The sequence below is a fragment of the Bos indicus x Bos taurus genome, chromosome 23 (genome assembly GCF_003369695.1).
Source record: "Bos indicus x Bos taurus breed Angus x Brahman F1 hybrid chromosome 23, Bos_hybrid_MaternalHap_v2.0, whole genome shotgun sequence".
NCBI classification, from domain to species: domain Eukaryota; kingdom Metazoa; phylum Chordata; class Mammalia; order Artiodactyla; family Bovidae; genus Bos; species Bos indicus x Bos taurus.
In genome coordinates this window covers 18,743,736-18,762,171 of record NC_040098.1, presented here as the reverse complement: position 1 = coordinate 18,762,171, position 18,436 = coordinate 18,743,736, and the positions used below count along the sequence as shown (strand labels likewise).

Below are 18,436 nucleotides of genomic sequence, written 5' to 3'. Positions count from 1 at the left end.
ATGGCCAGATTTCATTCTCTTTTTTGTGGCCAAGTAAACTCCAGTACTTTGGCCATCTCATGCAAAGAGCTGACTCATTGCAGAGTCTTTTCAGACTCTGATGCTGGGAGGGACTGGGGGCAGGAGGAGAAGGGGACGACAGAGGATGAGATGGCTGGATGGCATCACCAACTCGATGGACGTGGGTTTGAGTGAACTCCGGGAGTTGGTGATGGACAGGGAGGCCTGGCGTGCTGCAATTCATGGGGTCGCAAAGACTCGGACACGACTGAGTGACTGAACTGAACTGAACTGAATACTCCATTGTATGTATATAGTCTCTTGACCGTGACAGTTTCTCATACTTGCCTTGTTTTTGACGATGTTGACAGTTTGAAGGAGTATTGGTCAGGAGTTTTGCATAATGTCCCGCAAGTGGGATTTGTCTGCTATTTTTCTTACGATTAGACTGGAGCCTCATCTTTAAACTAAATATCTAGTATTTATTTAGTTACCATTCACTTTTGGTTGCACTGAATGCAGATTTTCCCTGCGTGCAGGTTTTCTCTACTTGCGGCCAGCAGGGGCGACTCTTCGTTGCAGCGCGAAGGCTTCTCTTGTTGTGGAACATGGGCTCTAGAGCACGGGCCCCGGAGTTGTGGCCCACGAGCTCAGTTGCATCCTCAGCATATAGAATCCTCCCAGACCAGGGATTGAATCTGTGTCGCCTACCTTGGCGGGTAGATTCTTAACCACTGAGCCACCAGGGAAGTCCTGGAGTTTGCGGTTTGGGGGAATGAAACCATAGACATAAAATGTCATTCTCATCACATCATATCGAAGAAATATTCTATCCACGTGGTTTTTCTCTCTTGATGTTAACCTTGATCACCTGCCTGAAGTCGAAGGTCCTATTTGTCAGATGTGTCTTTTTTTTTTGGCCACACTGCACCCCTCGTGCGTTCCCACTTCCTCTAAGGGGCCCTCGGCAGTGAAAACACAGAATCCTAACCACTGAACCGCCAGGGAAGTCCCACGTTTCTCTACCTTGAAGGTACTCTTTTCTCTCAGTTTCCACGCTGTCCCTCTTTGGAAGGAAGTCACTATCAGCTGCCCACACTTCAGATGTGGGGAATTACACATCACCTTTCACATATTCCCATCATTGTGTTTTTTGTTTTTGTTACTTTTTTTTTTTTTTTTAAACATTTCCGTACTTTTTGGCACTCAGGATGCTCTGGGCTCATCCTGTATATTTCTTGTCACACCCTCCACCCTATTCCTAGATTTAGACATTCTTTTCTCCTTTCTCACTTTTCTTGTGATGAGAACTTTTAAGAGCTATAGTCTTGGCTGTTTTCAAATAAACAACACAGTATTATTAACCATAGTCACTGTGCCATATGTTACATCCCCATGACTTTCTGTTCTTTTTATTTCTTTGGCCAACCCGTGCAGCTTGTGGGATCTTAGTGCTTTGAGTAAGGATTGAACCCTGGCCCCGGGCAGTGGAAGACTGAAATTCTAACCGCTAGACCACCAGGGAATTCCTTCCAGCACATGTTTGTCACTGAAGTTTCTTCCTTTTGACCACTTTAACATCTTCCACTCAGTCCTCATCCCCACCTCTGGCAACCACCAATCTGTCCTCTGAGTTGTTTTTAAGTTATTTAAAACATTTTTTTAGATTCCACACATGAGATCATCCTGTGTTTGTCTTTCTCTGAGTTATCTCATTTAGCACAGTGCCAAGGTCCATTCCTTTTATTGCAAATGGCAGGATTTCTGGTCTATTTTGACCCCACTTTCTCAGAGAGCAGAGGAAAAAACTCCAGAACTATTCTGGGGGACCTATGTTCCCCCAGGTGACCTCGTCTTTGCCATACAGATGGAGGCTGAAGAGGGGGTCTGAAGGGAACGGGGGCAGCAGCTGTGGAGAGCGGCAGTGAGTCATCCCGAGGCAAGCTCTACCACGTGACCTCAGTCACAGGCACCCAGCACATGCTGAGCCGGGCGCTGGCAGCATGGTCTCATGCCCTTCCCCAGCAAAACACTGCTGTGAGCAGAGGAAGTTCCCCATGCTGAGGACCAGAGGAGAAGAGCAGAAAGTGTGATTATAGACCATCTCTGGAGATGGCAGAGATGTCATGGGAATGGCCTCCCAGGCATTGTCAGAGTGGGTATTTGAATGGATTGAGTCAGAAAGAGTGGTCAGGGTGTGCATGCAGAGAGCAAATTTGACTACCAAGAGGAGGGAGCAGCCAGGCCTGGCCGTAGCTGGGGGGAGGGGGTGGGGGGACAACTTCTGTTTTAGAGTTTGGGTGTGGAGGAATGTGATGAAGGCATGTTTGCAAACGTGTTGAATGCATGTGTGAATTAGATATTATTTATTCAGTGTATGCTGGTTCATCTCACTTCTCCAGTACAGCACAGTCATGTGGTCAAACTGAGGGTGCCTCTCACATCCTATTCGGGGTGAATGGTGCCCCCTTGGGTTGTTCAGAGCACAGACTATATATAGGGCTCTGCTCAGCATGGTGACAACGGAAGCAGAGAGGGTAGGGGGTCCCTGGAGGAAAATAACCAGCTACTGTTTTTTAACAAAAGAGAAAGCATTTTGAGCCTAAACCTGTTTTGTGACCCAGGCCCACCACAATGCTTGCACTTGAGTAGGTCTCAGTAATGATGGTCTTAAGGGAATGGAAGAACAAATGATTCATGAGGCAAGAGAAGTAAGAATGGCAAATCAGTTATAAATTATGACTTCCAGTTCTGTTTCACTGGTAAAGATTAGCCAGAAGTGCTCAACCACCAGCTCAACAGAAACATATGGGATGACAAGGTTGACCTTTTCTGACCCCTGGTGACTTCGATCAACTGAAGCCTGTCCTCTGTTAACCTTTGCCGTAATCCAGGCAGAATTCTCCTCCTCTCAAGCCCCTTCATGCATATGCATATACCCTCAGTTTAAAACTTCCAATAAAAAATTTAAAAATTACTCTTTTTTAACTTAAACACAAAACAAAACAAACAAAAAAACTTGCCCGATTTTGCCGTTTGGGGAGACACAGCTTTGGGAAAGATCTCCGGTGTTCTCCTTATTTGCTGCAAGTAATAAATCCTTCCTTCTGCTCTTTGAGTTGGTTGTGTCTTTTGGCTTAGCATTCACTAAGAGGGGAACCCAGTTTTCAGGTGACAATGAGAGCTTTACCATCTGTGGGAAGCACAGTGCTTCACCCTCTTAATCTTAGTCGTCCATACAGCACCCCTGAGACAGGCACTGTCACCCCCATTTTGGGGGGGCGTTATGCCGCATGGCTTGCAGGATCTTGGTCCCCAGAGCAGGGCGGTGAAAGCCTGGGATCCGAACCTCTAGGACACCAGGGAACTCCCTGTCACCCCCAATTGACAGATGAGAAAAAGGAGACAGCTAGAGAAATAAAATAACTTGCCAAGGCCACCCAGATAAAAGATGGTGACATCTCCAGCTGGGGCAAGGGACAAGGAAGGGGTGGGGTCAGCATCTAGCTGGGCTCCCCAGAACCAACTGGGACTGCCCGGTCCTCTCAAAAACTCAAGTTTTCCAGCCTCTCCGAAAAGATTCCTGCTCCCACCTAGGGACCTTCGCTCCTTAGCTGCTCTGAAAAGAAAAGGTGGTGGTGGAAGACAGGGTGGAGGAATCAGTCTTTAAGACCCTTGTTAACAAACTGTGACCTCTTTCTCAGACAAGACCACAGAGGATGGGAGAGGAGGGTGGCAGGGCCGGAAATGATGGCTCCGAGGCGATGGGGGAGGCAATGGAGCAATGGGTGGTTGTCACAAAGGCGACAAGGGGCAGGGCTGGTGCTGGGAATTGGTCACCAGATTCAGGAAGACTGGAATCCCACCCCCACCCCCCACCCCCAAGCCTAAGAGGAATGGGTGGGTTTAATGCAAATAGAAGGAAGCCTCTGAGTTCTTAGTGCAGGAGGAAACGAAGCCAGCTACCCTGGGAAGCTCAAAGTACACAGAGCGGGGAAGGATTACAATTCATTGGGGGTTTAGATTCGTTAGACTTTATTCTAAAGGAATTTAGAGGCTGTGTCTATGCAAGAGGTTGCAAAGCTCCCAAACACAGTTACCCAGGGCAGGGGTGGGGGAGAGAGCCACAGGGAGATCTGGAAGGTTGAGAGAAGTGCAGCTGGGGGTACTGCTGCTGGTCTCAGTCTTCCCACTGCAGCAGGAGGCTGGGGTCTAGGGGCTGGAAGCTGGAGGCCTCTGAGGCAGAGACTCCAAGGTCAAGGACTGGTGGACTAAGGATCCCGCCCTCCTTCCGGGTGAGGACAACAGCCAGGCAGCAGTTTTTCAACAATAAGAATGAATTTGAATACCTTTTAAGGCAGGAATGAACTGATCTGTGGCCACAGTCCCCCACTCCTCCCCAGCCACACGTCCCGGAGGCTCGGTGCGTTTCTATGACTGGCTGACTCCCTCTATGACTGGCTGACTCCAGTAGGGCTTTTGAACTCTGAGACAGCAGCAGTGCCACTTATGGAGATTCCAGTCTGAGGGAGGAGATGGGAGGGGAGGCTCAGCGTCCGGCGGCTCAGCTCTCCCCTAGGATGTTGCTCCAGGTACCACGCTGTGATGGGGCATTCCTTGCCTTTAGCATCCCCAGCACTACCCATAAATGCCAACAGTGCCCTCTAGCTCTGTGACAATATTGCATTTCCAAAATGATGCTAAAGCTGAAACTCCAGTACTTTGGCCACCTCATGCGAAGAGTTGACTCATTGGAAAAGACTCTGATGCTGGGAGGGATTGGGGGCAGGAGAAGCGGACGACAGAGGATGAGATGGCTGGATGGCATCACTGACTCGATGGACGTGAGTCTGAGTGAACTCCGGGAGTTGGTGATGGACCGGGAGGCCTGACATGCTGCGATTCATGGGGTCGCAAAGAGTCGGACACGACTGAGACTGAGCGACTGAACTGAACTGAACTGAAACACTCCCAAGGACAGGGGTGTGGTACCACCCCAACGGAGAGCTCTGGGTTCCTCCTTTTTGGTGCTGAGGATACGACTTACACCCCCGCCAGCCTCTTCCTGACGTAGAAACACAGAGACACAGAAGCCAGTGGCATGTGTTGGTCATTATATTAATGCCCCCCACACCCAGTGAGGGGGAGGAGGGAGGGGCCGTGAAACAGGGGAGCCTGAGCAGAGTGGAAAGCGTGGACCACCTCCCCAGCTGGGGACACTGGGGAAAGTGTAACTTCACCTGTAGTGAAATATACTTGGAGAGGGAGGAAACTGTGGAGTAAATCCAGCCACTGGAAGCCTGGTTGGGGTAAAAGAAAAACATTTTGAGTGGGGAAGGTGGGCCCGGGAGGGTGGGCCCGGAGGCCCGCTGATGGAGTGAGCCTGGCATCCAGGGTCCATTCCATCAGCAGAGGCTGCAGAGCTGAGTGCCACAGGGAGTAGCCCTGTGGGGGCTGGTGGTGGTGCTGGTGGTGGAAGGAAGTCGGGATCCTGCAGTGCCTCTAACCCCACATGGTTATCTGCAGCCACTGTGAGGTGAGAAGAACATCAGAAGATGGGAGAGGTGGGGATGGGGCATGATGTCCATGGAGAGGGAAGGGTTAGCGGAGCCATGGGTGGGGGTGCCTGAGATCCCTTCCACGTACCTGGTTCAGGTCCAGGGAAATCTGGCCAGTGTTCTCAGGGTCCATGGTTAGAAAGTACGCTGTTTCGGGGAGGAGGCAAAGGGAGGATGGTTGGGAGGTAAGTCAGTGGTCACCCATTTTCAACTAGGGCAGAGGTCAGAAAGGGTATCCCTCTCTCCAGCTACATCCCCAGTCCAGTAGGGAGTTAATGATAAGGACTCCTTCCTAAAGCCTTGCTCTGAACCACGGCCAGTTCTGAGTGCTCTCTAGATACTATCTCATTTAACCTCTACCATGGTCCTATGTAGGCAGCACTATTATCTACACTTACAGGCACAGAGAGATACAGTGACTTGGTCAAGGCAACAGAGCCCGCAATGGTGGGGCTGGAATTTGAACCCAGATTGTCTGCGCCCTGTGGAGGGGAGGGTTCTGGAGCAGTGCTTCTCGCGCAGGTATGCGGGAGAAGGCCGGTGGGCCAATGGCCCGGGGTGGGGTGTGGGCAGGTGCCCGGCTGACTCACTGAACATGGCCTTCAGCCTCAGGAAACAGCTGATGAAGCTGTCAAACTCCATGATCAAGCTGTCATTCGCGTACCTGGCCACCAGCACCTGCGTGACCTTGTTGTTCAGCTTGATGCCTGGGAGAGGGAGGGGTGTGGAAGGAGAGAGTCCAGCCCTTTGGCCACTGCCTCCCCCATCCCAGCCCCCAAACCCTGTCCCGCCCCTAGCCCACCTGCTTTCTCAACTGCCAAGCGCATCTCATAGGAATTCAAGGTGCCTGACTGGTCCTGGTCACACTCTCGGAAGATGTCCTGAAGGGACAGGCAGTTGTGGTAGGGCCATGTGCAGGGCACAATGCTTCACAAGGGGTGAAATGCTTCACAACCACCACCCAAGCCCCCAGGAGCCCCCGTGCCCCGTCCCCCGCCGGCCTACACCTGAGCTCCCATATTCCTATCGCCTGGTGACTGCAGAGCTGGCTCCTGGCACCTTGCTCAGGGCTCTCTGCCTGTATCCTTTATGTTAGTTGATACCTAGACTCTGCTGGTTATTGAATTTTATTTTTATTTTCATTTTTTTTTAGCCACATTGCAGGGTAGGGATCTTAGTTTCTTGACCAGGGATCCAATCCACACCCCCCACATTGGAAGAAGTCCCAACCACTGAGACTGTCAGGAAAGTTCCGGGAACATTTTGACTATTTCATGTGGCAGCATGTCAACAACTCCGTCCCAGGGTGTGTTTGTGTGTGTGTGTGTGTGTGTACACGCGCATGTCTAGTCAGGGGCTCCTGTTACAGTTTCATCTTTGTTAGACCTCCTAGTCCTCATTCCTCACAAGGACCTCTCTCACCCCCATAAACTGCCCCCTCAATGCCCTTTACCGTCCATTTCTTGATTTTTCTCCACAGGACCTGAAACTCCCGAAGCCCCAGTTTGCCAGAGCCATCTTTCTGAGAGGAGAGGCAGTCAAGGATATCAGAGGAGAGGGTGGGGAGGACATTCCAGGGGCTAGGAAGCAGAGCGGCTCACTAAGGTGGGGACCAAGGCCAAAGGGCCCTGTAGGTAACTGTGGTGACGGCCAGAAGAACTGGCGTCTTTTGCCACCCCAGAGCCTAATCCCCATCCAGAAGGAGGGCATGGCTGGCCAGAGAGGTGGCCGCCTTGGGGCCAGGCTCAGGGGTAGGGGCTGGGGCAGGATAGCACTGGGCAGGACGGCCCACTGGACGGGAAGATACATCCAAGAGGTTGACCATGCAGCGGCACACGTCCAGGCTGAAGCCCTTGGTTTTGAAGTTTTTGACTGTGAGGGAGGGAGGGGCAGAAAGAAGGGGAGGGGTGGCTGAGTGTTGCTGGGATGGGGAGGAGGGCAGGGGTGATTAAGGGTGATTAAGGGAAGGATTGTAGCGGGCGGAAGACTCACATCTGGAGACCACCTTGTTGAGCAGCTTCTGTAGCTCATACATGCCTATCTCCTTGCCCTAGGAAGGGGGACCGTAAACTCTCCGTCTGGCCCCTTCAGCCCCCAGTCACCTCCTTTCAGCACCCCCAGACCTCTGCCTCTCACCTCTCCACCGGCCACTATGTGAAACAAACGTACGAAGTCCTGGTCTATGTCGGTCTCAGAGATGCTCTCCTGGAGGGAAAGGGGTGGGAGAGGGACACGGTCCAGAGCGTTCCTTCACACCCCAACCCACACATACTGCCCTGAACCCCCAACCCCATGGCCTCCCCTCACCTCTTGGAGAAGCTCAGCGTAGTTGGCTTCATCCAGTTCCCTGGGCAGAAGTGGACGAAGGCGTGGAGTTAGCAGGGGTTCAGGGAAACAGGGACTCCAGGGGGAAGGGTGGAGAGGTCATGTGTATCTGAAGCAATAGGGAATGGGTGCCATGGGATTGGGGTTCCAATTCTGACTCTGCTACTACCTTGGACTTCCCTGCCTCGTGCCTCAGTTTCCTTGACTGTAAATTAGGGACAGAGTGTCGGTGGCGGGGGGAGGCTACCGGATGACTGATCCCTGAGCATGACATCCTACAGCTCGGGGTGGGGGGCAGGTGGCCTTGGAGTAGTGAGGTGGGGCCCCTCACCAGGACTCGCTGTGCTTCTCTGTGAAGACCCGCAGCAGGAAGTCGGCGTCCTTGTGCGGCTCGAAGGTGGAGGGGATGATGATGTATTCCCCTGGGGGCAGCTGGAACTGGCTGCTCACCTCCCGCGAGTTGGTGAAAATCTCCGAGAAACCCAGGTCTTGGTACTTGACGAAGAAGTCCTTTTTCAAGTGGACATCCTGGAGGTTCTGAAACTGTATGTGCCCTGCAGGTGGGTCCAGGGTCCTCGGGGAGAGGGCAGGGAGAGAGGGACCCCCACAGTGAGGCCCAGCTGGGCAAGGTTAGGGGGATGCTGTGGCTGGCAGGTAGCTTCCCTCCAGGGAAGGAAGTGGTTTCCTTCCCTGACTCCCACCCAGGGCCCAAGGGGGCTGGAACCCTGACCCAGTGGCCCCCAGACCCTTCACCGAATTCCACCCCTGGCCCATCTGCACGCAGCCGGGAATGGGGTGGGTGTCTGCCGGACGTCAAGCCCCTCATCTTCGGTACCTCCTTTGGGATCTGGGAAGGGAAGAACGAGGAAGGTCAGATCCCCAGGATGGCTAAGGGGCTCAGGTCCATGGAAGTCAGGCTGTGTGTGTTGAGCAGGGGAGGGGCTGCTAATAAGGGCCCTGGGACACCAGTGTGGGGAGGCGCATGGGATCTAAGAGCTGTTAAGTTCCAGCTTTAATAACCTTTCCTTTTGCTTTGGACAGCCAAGTATGGTTTATACCAAGTTTTGCGAAGAGGATATTTTGTCACTTCAGGTTAAGGATGGAAAGGAAATCCCCCAGAGGTGGTGAACTAACTCACCCAGTCTCAACGCTGCTAAGCAGTTGGAGAACTGGGGAAAAACACGGGGAGAGCATTTTCCATGGAATGCTCATTTTCCCCAGGAAGTTCATAGAAACCCAGGAATGAGAACGAAGGTGCTCATTAAAAAGTTGCTCTATAAAAGATGCTTTATAAAAAGGTGACTTAAACCAAGATAAATACATTGCTCTCCTGCAGAAATATAGGTTCCTGCAGAACCTTTAATATACTAATGGCCCAGGGGAGCTCTGGGTGGGTGTAGAGAAGGCAGCCTTTCTGGGAGGGGTCGCATTTAACCTTAGAAATGGCTTGGGGTGTGTCTGTTAACCTGAGGGACACACAGCCTAGGAGGAGGGCAGGGCTCAAGTCTGCTTTTGTTCATGCCTGAGCATACAGAAGGTGCTCCATGGATATTGTTGACTATGTAAGTGAAAGGACAAATGGGCGTTTCTAGGATTTTGCAAGGCACAGCTTGGGAAACACTTGTCAGGGGTTTTTCCTGGCCAGACTCCATGTTCTTGGTGGGGTGACTCTGTGGAGGCTTGGGAGCTGTGGGGAAATTTCTGAGTGTGTCGAAACCGGTATGAGTTTGGACATGACCTTGCCTCTGGCTCCCAGTCTCCTTCCTTTTTATTAAGGCGTTACTATTTGAAAGGCCCTTGGAACAATGCCTGGCACAGAGGAAGTGCTCCTTAAATGTTTTTTTTTTTTTTTCCTTTTCTTTTTTTTTCCTTTTTGTTTACACCTTGTGGCATGCGGGATCTTTGTTCCCAACTGGGAATAGAGCAGATGCCCCCTGCGCTAGACCACTAGGGAAGTCCCTCCTTAAGAGTTTTCAATTTAAAATATTTGGAAAGAAAATTGTCAGCCCTGCCTTAAAAGCTCAACACACCACTCAAGAAAAAGCCAGGGCAAGGGGTTGGGCGGGTAGGGATAAACTGGGAGATTGGGATTGATATACACACAGTACTGTAAATACAATAGGTAACTAATAAGGACCTGGCTTCCCCAGGGCCTTATCAGTAAAGAACCTGCCGGTAATGCCGGAAAGGAGGCAGGAGTAACGGGTTGGATTCCTGGGTCAGGGAAGATTCCCTGGAGAAGGAAATGGCAACCCATGCCGGTACTCTTGCCTGGGAAATCACATGGACGGTCCACGGGGTCACTGAAGAGTCAGACACGACTTAGCAACTAAACACCACCACCAATAAGGATCTCCTGTTCAGCACAGGGAACTCTACTCAGTACTATGTAATGACCTATGTGGGAAGAGAGTAGGTATGTGTCTAAATACCACTGATCCACTTTTTTGTACACCTGAAACTAACACAACATTGTGGGGAGCGGAGAAGAAAGAGCGAGCTAGGGGTGTGGAGGTGGTTGAAGGGAGGGTGTCCTAGTCCTGGGGCTGTGGGGTGGGCAGTGGTCCAGGGGGTGAGGCCACTGCGGGAGCAAGAGTGGCCAGGGGACCAGCTGAGCACCCACCGAATAGATGACGAAGCCAATGGTCTCCAGCTGGGCTCCGTGGGGCCTCGTCCGCCTCCAGTTCTTCTGCATCAGGGCCACCAGGCAGGTGCAGACGGCTTCATCGTCCTCTATGTCGTCATCCTTCTCGGGGAGACAGATCTTAAACTGGGGGTTGGTCCAGAATGTGTCTGTGGAGGAAGCAGGTCAGGATGGCCCTGCCCTTCCCAGGGTGGATGGGCTTCCAGGCCACACGCCCGCCTCCTCACAGGGCCCAGTGGCATCTGATGGCCCTTGCCCCGGGCCCCTGAGCCTGGTTGTGCAGTGAGTCAGTGGCCCATCACCCACTCCCTGCCCCGAGTTCCACCCCCCAACCCCACCCAGCCCACCCAGGTAGCTCCGGCAGCCCCCTGCGGTGCTGCCCCTCCGCCAGCTGCCCTCGTAGAAGGTGGTATGCCAACAGCTCTTGTAGTCCCCGGAGAGCGTGTCGGGTATCACGTTGCAGATTTCCAGGAGGGTGAAGTTGCCAAGGAAATCTTGGTAGGACATCCTGTGGTAGGGGGTGCGCAGAGCCATCAGTGGCACACCCACACCCACGGACCCCCCCAGAACCTCCCCGTCCAAAGCTCGGGTGCGATGGGCGGCAGGAGGATGAAGGGGGCGGGCATGGGACTGACCAGAACTCCCCGTCCTCCTTCCTGTGCAGCAGCTGCCTCTGGACATCTGGGGCCACCTCCTCCCACTCCTTGGCGCTGGAGCAGAGACAGGTGGGGGAGCAGAGCTTGTTCCTCCCCCGGGGCTCCCCTCACCCCTGAGCCACTTGAGAGTCCTGGTTAGATGGAGAATCTCTCGGTGGCTTGGCTTTGCTCCGTGGGGGTGGGGTCTGCGGTGTGCTCTGCCCCTACCCCCAGAGTGCTGGCGAGCCACCTACTTGTCACTCCAGGCTCCATTCCACTCAATCCGGCCCCAGGGATTCCGGACTCGGATCAGTGTTTCTGTCCTGCCTTGGTAGGAGACCTGGGTGGGTTGTGGGCAGAGGTCAGGAGCTTAGGGTCAAAGAAGTTCTCCTCGCGCCCCTCTGGGTGGGGTTGCAGGGGTCAGACTCACGTCCTGGAGGCCGGTCACTGAGTAAGCATGTCCTCTCACCAGCATACCCTGTGTCAAGGACTCCAGCTCATGTTCGTGGGTGACCTGCAGAACACAGAGGGCTTGAGAGGAACTCAGGAGCTGGTCAGGAAGACGGGGGTACCTGAAGACAGGTGACAACTCTCTGAACTCCCTGTTTTAAAACTTATTTTTATTGGAGAAGATTTGCTTTACAATAAATGTCGTGTTTGTTTCAGAGGTACAGTGAAGTGAATCGGTTAGACGTGTATATATTATCCCCTCTTTTTAGGACTTTCTTCTTATTTAGATCTGGGTTCACTTTTTTTTTTTTTAATTCAACTTTGCCTTTTCAAATGCTTGCAGACTCACAAGCGATTTTAAGAAATGATACAGAGAGATCCTGTGTACAGGATCTACATCAGTAACATCTTCCAAAACTATAGCTCAGGGACTTCCCTGATGGTCTGGTGGTTAAAAACCCGCCTTCCACTGCCCGGGACCAGGGTTCAAACCCTGGTTGTGGAACTGAGACCCCACATACTGTGGGGCAACTAAGCCCCCACACCACAATGAAGACCCAGTGCTGTCCAAATAAAAATAAGTAATTAGTTTTTAAAAACTGCTAAAAAAAAAAAAAAAGCTATAGCATGATATCAAGGTTTTTTGTTCTGTTTTATTTTTTTAGCTATGCCATACAGCATACAGGATCTTAGTTCCCCAGCAGGGATTGAACCTGTGTCCCCTGCAGTGGAAGCGTGGAAGTCCCTATAGCACAGTATAAAAACCAAAATGAATATGTTGACACAGTCTGTTGATCTAATGCAGCTGCCTCCACTTTTACTAGTATTCACTTGTGTATGCTTTATGCATTGTTATTATATGTATAGTGTTCTGTATCTACCACCATCATCACAATATGGAACATTTCCATCACTGCTAACATCCCATTGTTGCCCTGTTATAGCCAACAATCATCTCTTATGACTGTCTTCCCTAAACTCTGACAACTCCTAATCTGTTCTCCGTTTTTCAAGAATTTGGTCATTTCAAGACCTTCCCTAAGTGGTTCGGTGGTAAAGAATCCATCTGCCAATGCAGGAGACACGGTCCCATCCCCGTTCTGGGAAGATCCCAAATGCCTTGGGGGAACTAAACCCGCAGCCACAACTCTGAAGCCTGTGCTCTAGAGCTGCAGCTACTGAAGCCTGGGAGCCCTGTCTACAACAAGGAAAAGCCGCAGTGAGGACTAGTGAGTAGCCCCTGCTTGCTGCAACTAGAGAGTAACTTGCCCAGCAATGGAGACCCAGCACAGCCAAAAAAAAAAAATAGATTAAAAAAAATAATTTTGTCATTTCAACACTGTCATATAAGCAATCGTACAGTATGGAACCTTTGGGGATTGGCTTTTTTCATTCAGCAGAATTTCCTTGAGACTCATCCAAGTTATTGTGTGTGTCAACAGTTCATGTCTTTTTATTGCTGAGTAGCATGGAGAAGGCAATGGCACCCCACTCCAGTACTCTTACCTGGAAAATCCCATGGATGGAGGAGCCTGGTAGGCTGCAGTCCATGGGGTCGCTAAGAGTTGGACACGACTGAGAGACTTCATTTTCACTTTCATGCATTGGAGAAGGAAATGGCAACCCACTCCAGTGTTCTTGCCTGGAGAATCCCAGGGATGGGGGAGCCTGGTGGGCTGCTGTCTATGGGGTCGCACAGAGTCGGACACAACTGAAGTGACTTAGCAGCAGCATCCCCTAAATGCGTTCATTGCAGTCTGTTCAACTGTTCACCCTTTGAAAGACATCTAAGTCGTTTCCAGGTTCTGGTTATTACAAATAGATCTGCTTTAAACATTTGGGCACAGGCTTTTGTGTGGATCTAAGTTTTCATTTTTCCTGTGGTCATGTATGGATGTGAGAGTTGGACTGTAAAGAAGGCTGAGCACCGAAGAATTGATGCTTTGGAACTGTGATGTTGGAGAAGACTCTTGAGAGTCCCTTGGACTGCAAGCAGATCCAACCAGTCCATTCTAAAGGAGATCAGCCCTGGGATTTCTTTGGAAGGAATGATGCTAAAGCTGAAACTCCAGTACTTTGGGCACCTCGTGCGAAGAGTTGACTCATTGGAGAAGACTCTGATGCTGGGAGGGATTGGGGGCAAAAGGAGAAGGGGACGACAGAGGATGAGATGGTTGGATGGCATCACTGACTCGATGGACGTTGAGTCTGAGTGAACTCTGGGAGTTGGTGATGGACTGGGAGGCCTGACATGCTGCGATTCATGGGGTCGCAAAGAGTGGGACACGACTGAGAGACTGAACTGACTGACCTAAGTTTTCATTTCTCTGGGATAAATGCCCAAGAATGCAACTGCTGGGTCTTACAGTGACACTCTTGTGCTCAGTCACTCAGTCATGTCTGACTCTTTGTGACACTTTGGACTGTAGCCTGCCAGGCTCCTCTGTCCATGGGGTTTTCCCGGCAAGGATACTGGAATGGGCTGTCATTTCCCCCTCCAGGGATCTTCCCCACCCAGGGATTGAACTGAGTCTTTTGCGTCTCTTGCCTTGCAGGCAGATTCTTTATGGCTGAGCCATCAGGGAAGCCTCACAGTGGCACTCTGGGTTTATTTATTTGAACAAATAGTGTTGGGAATCTATTGTATGCCAAGCACCACCTGAAGTCCCAGGATCAGCAGTCAAAAAGACAAATAAGGTCACTGCCTTCATGGAAGGGATTCCCTGGTGGCTCAGATGGGAAAGAATTTCCCTGCAGGGCAGAAGACCTGGGTTTGATCCCCCACTCCAGTATCCACTCCAGTGTTCGTGTCTGGGAAATCCCATGGACAGAGGAGCCTGGCGGGCTACAGTGCATGGGGTCGCAAAGAGTTGGACATGCCTTCGTGGAATATGGAAACTGTCTGGAGAAGTTTGGTCATGAATATACACATTAACAAGTATGACAGTTTCTGACTGTGATAAATGTTGGGGAAAAAAAATCAAAACCAAGTGGAGAGGAAAACAGGAGTAGGAACAGCTAAGGCAGGGAAGACAAGCCTGAGGGAGGGGCACTGGAGTGGAAATGTGAATGAGAAGGGGCTAGTTATGCAGGTATCTGGAGAAAGAACTTTCTAGGTGAAAGCAACACCAGGTGCAAATGCCCCGAAGCGAGACCAAGCGTGGTTTACCTCGATGGAGCAGCCCATGAGGGAAGATCGCTCCACGGCCTTCCTAAGAATCCTCTGCAGGTTCCTAGGGGGATTCTGGAGTTGGAAGCTCTGCGTCACGCCCCCTGTGAAGTCCTCAAAGCCCTCCACCGTGTTGCCCCCCGACAGAGCTTCATACGATCCGTTCAGCCTGCGGGCACAGATAAGGCACTGTCTGGGCTCTGTCTGGGAGGCGGCTGGTTGTAAGCTTGGACCTCAGACGGGGCGGGGAGGGAAGTGAGGGATGCCCCGCGGTCCCCCTGCCTCTTCCCCTGATTCCAGATGCTTCCGTCACTGCCAACGGTCAGGGCAGGCTTGGAGGCCAGGCCAGTCCCTTGGCTAGGTACTCACTTGGCATATGCCTTCTCCAGCAGGGCGCTCCAGAACTCAGTGCGCTCCGCTGAGTGCACAAACACCAGCTTGCCATTCTTTGTGGGCAGCCGGTCATCCACCACAACGTCCATCCACTCCCCAAACTGCCAGATCTGGGGGTAGCAAGGTGGGTGTCAGCGGGGTGTGGGCGTCTGTCTGCCCCAGGCCCCCTTCCAAATGTGAGCGCGCGTGCACACACACACACACACACACACACACACACACACATTCCCCTCTCCTTGCAGGAGGACTGCTACCCAAGTGCCCCCTGGTGGCCAATTCAATGACACACCAGTGACAGAGAGCCCACCCACCTCCAGAAAAGCTTGAAAGATCTGACAGGCCCTCCAGCCTCTAGTCAGGTTCTGCCGTGGTCTAGATCCACCCGCCTTTGGACCTTGGCTGGTCTTTTATTTCTGAGGTCTTGTGATTCAGAAAAACTCTCGTGACTTTCAGAAATATTTTTATGACCCGAGGAATTTGTCCACATGTTGCATAATTTAAAGAGCAGATTACAAAAATTATGCGAAACTCCCATGTCATAGATGTTGACAAACACACGCATACACATGCATATATTGATACATATATGTGTGTTTCTACTGAGAGAAGGAAAGACACGACACAGCGAGAAGCAGGAGAAAGAGATAGAGGAGAATCACAAACCAATACAACTATTTTCTTTTGGGGCTTTAAAAGCTTAGCTTACACAATTTCTTTAGTGAGAGGATATTTCTCTAATAATTAGGCAAAAATCTACCCTAATAGATATCATTTTTTTTTTCCAAAAGGAAAGGGGAAAGGTAAGCTTCAAAGCATGTACTAATTGTCTCTCACACAGCCTCCGCACACACATGCACACGCCTCAAACACAAATCAACTCTGGCTTTCAAACTGTCCTTCACCTGAAAATGGAAGATGCCAGCATAGTTCTTCTTGAAGCTCTGCCCCTTGGGCACCACACGGGACAGCAGTTTGGGGTACGCAGTGAGAGAGCCAATGGCAGCCAGCAGCCAGCAGTCTCCTGGAAAGACAGCAGGACTGCGCATTCCCCTGTGTGTGCCCCAGAGTCCAAGCCGAGGATGGGAACCGGTGGTGAGAGCCCACGTGAGAGCAGCTCTCCTTCACCTAATACCTTAGACTGAGGAAGTCGGAGTACCTGCAGGGACTTTAAAATGTGTCCACAAGTCCTTCTACAACCCTCCCCGCAAGAGCAGAAGGCTGGTTCCCCTTTCCTTCCATGGGATTTGGATTGCATGCATGCATGCTTTTTTTTTTTTTTCCTGGCCGAGTGGCACGTGAGATCTTAGTTTCTGGACCAGGGATCGAACCCATGCCCCTCTACAGGACAATCACAGAGTCTTAACCACTGGACCACCAGGGAAGTCCCTGCAGGTTCGTTTGCTTTTAACAGCAGAACCTGGGGAGGTCACCGCCTGTTTCTCCTGAGACCAGCTGGTGAAGTCAGTCTAACCTCCTCCTTGTTCTGTCTCAGGCCACTCACTCTGGGGGATGCCAGCTACCATATGGGGACGCTCGAGTGTCCTACAGAGAAGCTACATGGCAAGGACCCGAGGCCTTCTGCCACATGAGCGTGCCATCTTGGAAGGGGACCCTCCAGCTCCCGTGAAACCTCGTGAGAGACCCTGAGCCAGACCCACCCAGCTCTATTGCTTCCTAATTCCTGCCCCGGAGAAACTGTGAGATGATAGATGTTTGTTGTTGCTTTAAGTCACTGAGTCTTGGAGCAATTAATAACTAATATGTTGCTGTTCAGTTGCTAAGTCATGTTGGACTCTGTGACCCCATGGTCTGTAGCCTACCAGGCTCCTCTGTCCATGGGATTTCCCAGGCAATAAAACTGGAGTGGGTTGCCATTTCCTTCTCCAGGGGATTTTTCCCAACCTGGGATTGAACTTGGGTCTTCTGCAGGCAGGTTCTTTACTGCTGAGCCACCTGGAAAGCCCGATAACTAATATAGCACCCTGCTTATTCCCAGACCCAGATGGCAGCAGGTAGGGGTGGCATCTGGCTTAGGGGAGAAGCAGGGAAACAGAAGAGCTGTCTGAGCCTTGGGGTCCCAGTTCCCCAGCCCCAGAAGACACCCCAGGCTTTCCCGCTCCCCACTCACCGAGCACGCCCTGGCAGATGTCGGTTGGGCTGACCCCATTCACGATGAATTGAGGATTGCTTGTGATTTGCTGCAGAGAAGGGAGAAAGGTTTCAGAGAGCCCAAGCCATCCCCTCTTAACCTCCCTCCTACCTCCTCGGGGAATACTGCCTGCCTCTTGGATTCTAGGGGAAACGTGGATGGGGGAGATGGGGCGGATGGGGGAAGCTGCCATAGGTGTAAGCTGTGACAGCAAAAGTCAGTGAGTTACCTTCCCAGGGTCATCCGAGAGATTTTACTTAAGCACTTTCAGAACTGTCCTTAACCCGAATGGAGGTGGAATCCAGGGCAGAGCCAAGAGAGGGCGGTGAGGGATTGGAAATCATGCAAGGGACTGCGGCATCACTACATGTCCCATCCCCCAGGAGTCCACGCCTCCCCTCCCGGTGCCCACACTGGGCCGCTGCCAGCTGATGTTCTGCACGTGTTTGGAGTTGGGTGCCAGTTCCTTGAAGCCTAGTGAAGTGGGTTCTGCAGGGAAAAAGGGGTCCTCGAACAGCTCTCCCCTCCGTAGGCAGAGTGCTCGCAGTTCCTCAAAGCTCTGGTTGTTGTAGTTCTGGGCGTTGTGGTGCTGGCCCATGCCCTTGGCCTTGAGTCGGTTCTGGCTTATGCGGGCCGCAATCCCTCTGTCAAAAACGGTCTCTGCTTAACAATCAAAGGACAAATAACCCATTAAAAATGGACAAAGGAGTCCAGTGCTCCCATCTGCTCCGGCCCAGTTGCCTGCCGCGGATCCGGCGCCACCGTGCCCAGGTGCCCTGTGCGCAACAAGGAGGTGTACTTTGCTGAACGGGTGACATCCCTGGGGAAGGACTGGCACTGGCCTTGCCTGAAGCGTGAGAGATGTGGGAAGATGCTACCTCGGGGCAGGGACCAGGTGGAGCATGAAGGCAGGCCCTGCTACGTGGCCATGCTCAGACCCAAAGGTTTTGGGCATGGTGGAGCCGAGGGCCACACTTTCAAGTAAACCCAGGTTTTGGAGACCCCTCTCTCCAGCTGCCTGCCAGGCCGCTGCCCTCCAGACCGACAGCAAGCCTTCCCCACAGGTACTGGGCTTCCCTGTAGACCCCCATGCCCTCAATAAACCTTGGGAGA

At 51.9% G+C, this 18,436-nt stretch overlaps 1 protein-coding gene and 1 pseudogene across 1 annotated transcript; one reads left to right on the top strand and one right to left on the bottom strand.

The window, feature by feature from the left end:
• Positions 1–5,094: 5,094 nt before the first annotated feature.
• On the bottom strand, positions 5,095–17,975 carry CAPN11 (calpain 11; the record flags this gene model as incomplete). The annotated part of the gene is made up of 21 exons (XM_027524465.1): positions 5,095–5,529; positions 5,647–5,705; positions 6,149–6,265; positions 6,361–6,439; positions 7,012–7,080; positions 7,366–7,430; positions 7,551–7,608; positions 7,695–7,763; positions 7,866–7,905; positions 8,215–8,426; positions 8,719–8,730; positions 10,507–10,676; positions 10,875–11,035; positions 11,163–11,237; positions 11,417–11,502; positions 11,593–11,676; positions 14,782–14,950; positions 15,151–15,284; positions 16,077–16,195; positions 17,303–17,372; positions 17,736–17,975. Coding segments are annotated over 21 exons (2,115 nt in total), but the record flags the coding sequence as incomplete, so codon positions are not given.
• Positions 17,976–18,023: 48 nt separating this feature from the next.
• LOC113881419 lies at positions 18,024–18,436 on the top strand (annotated as a pseudogene).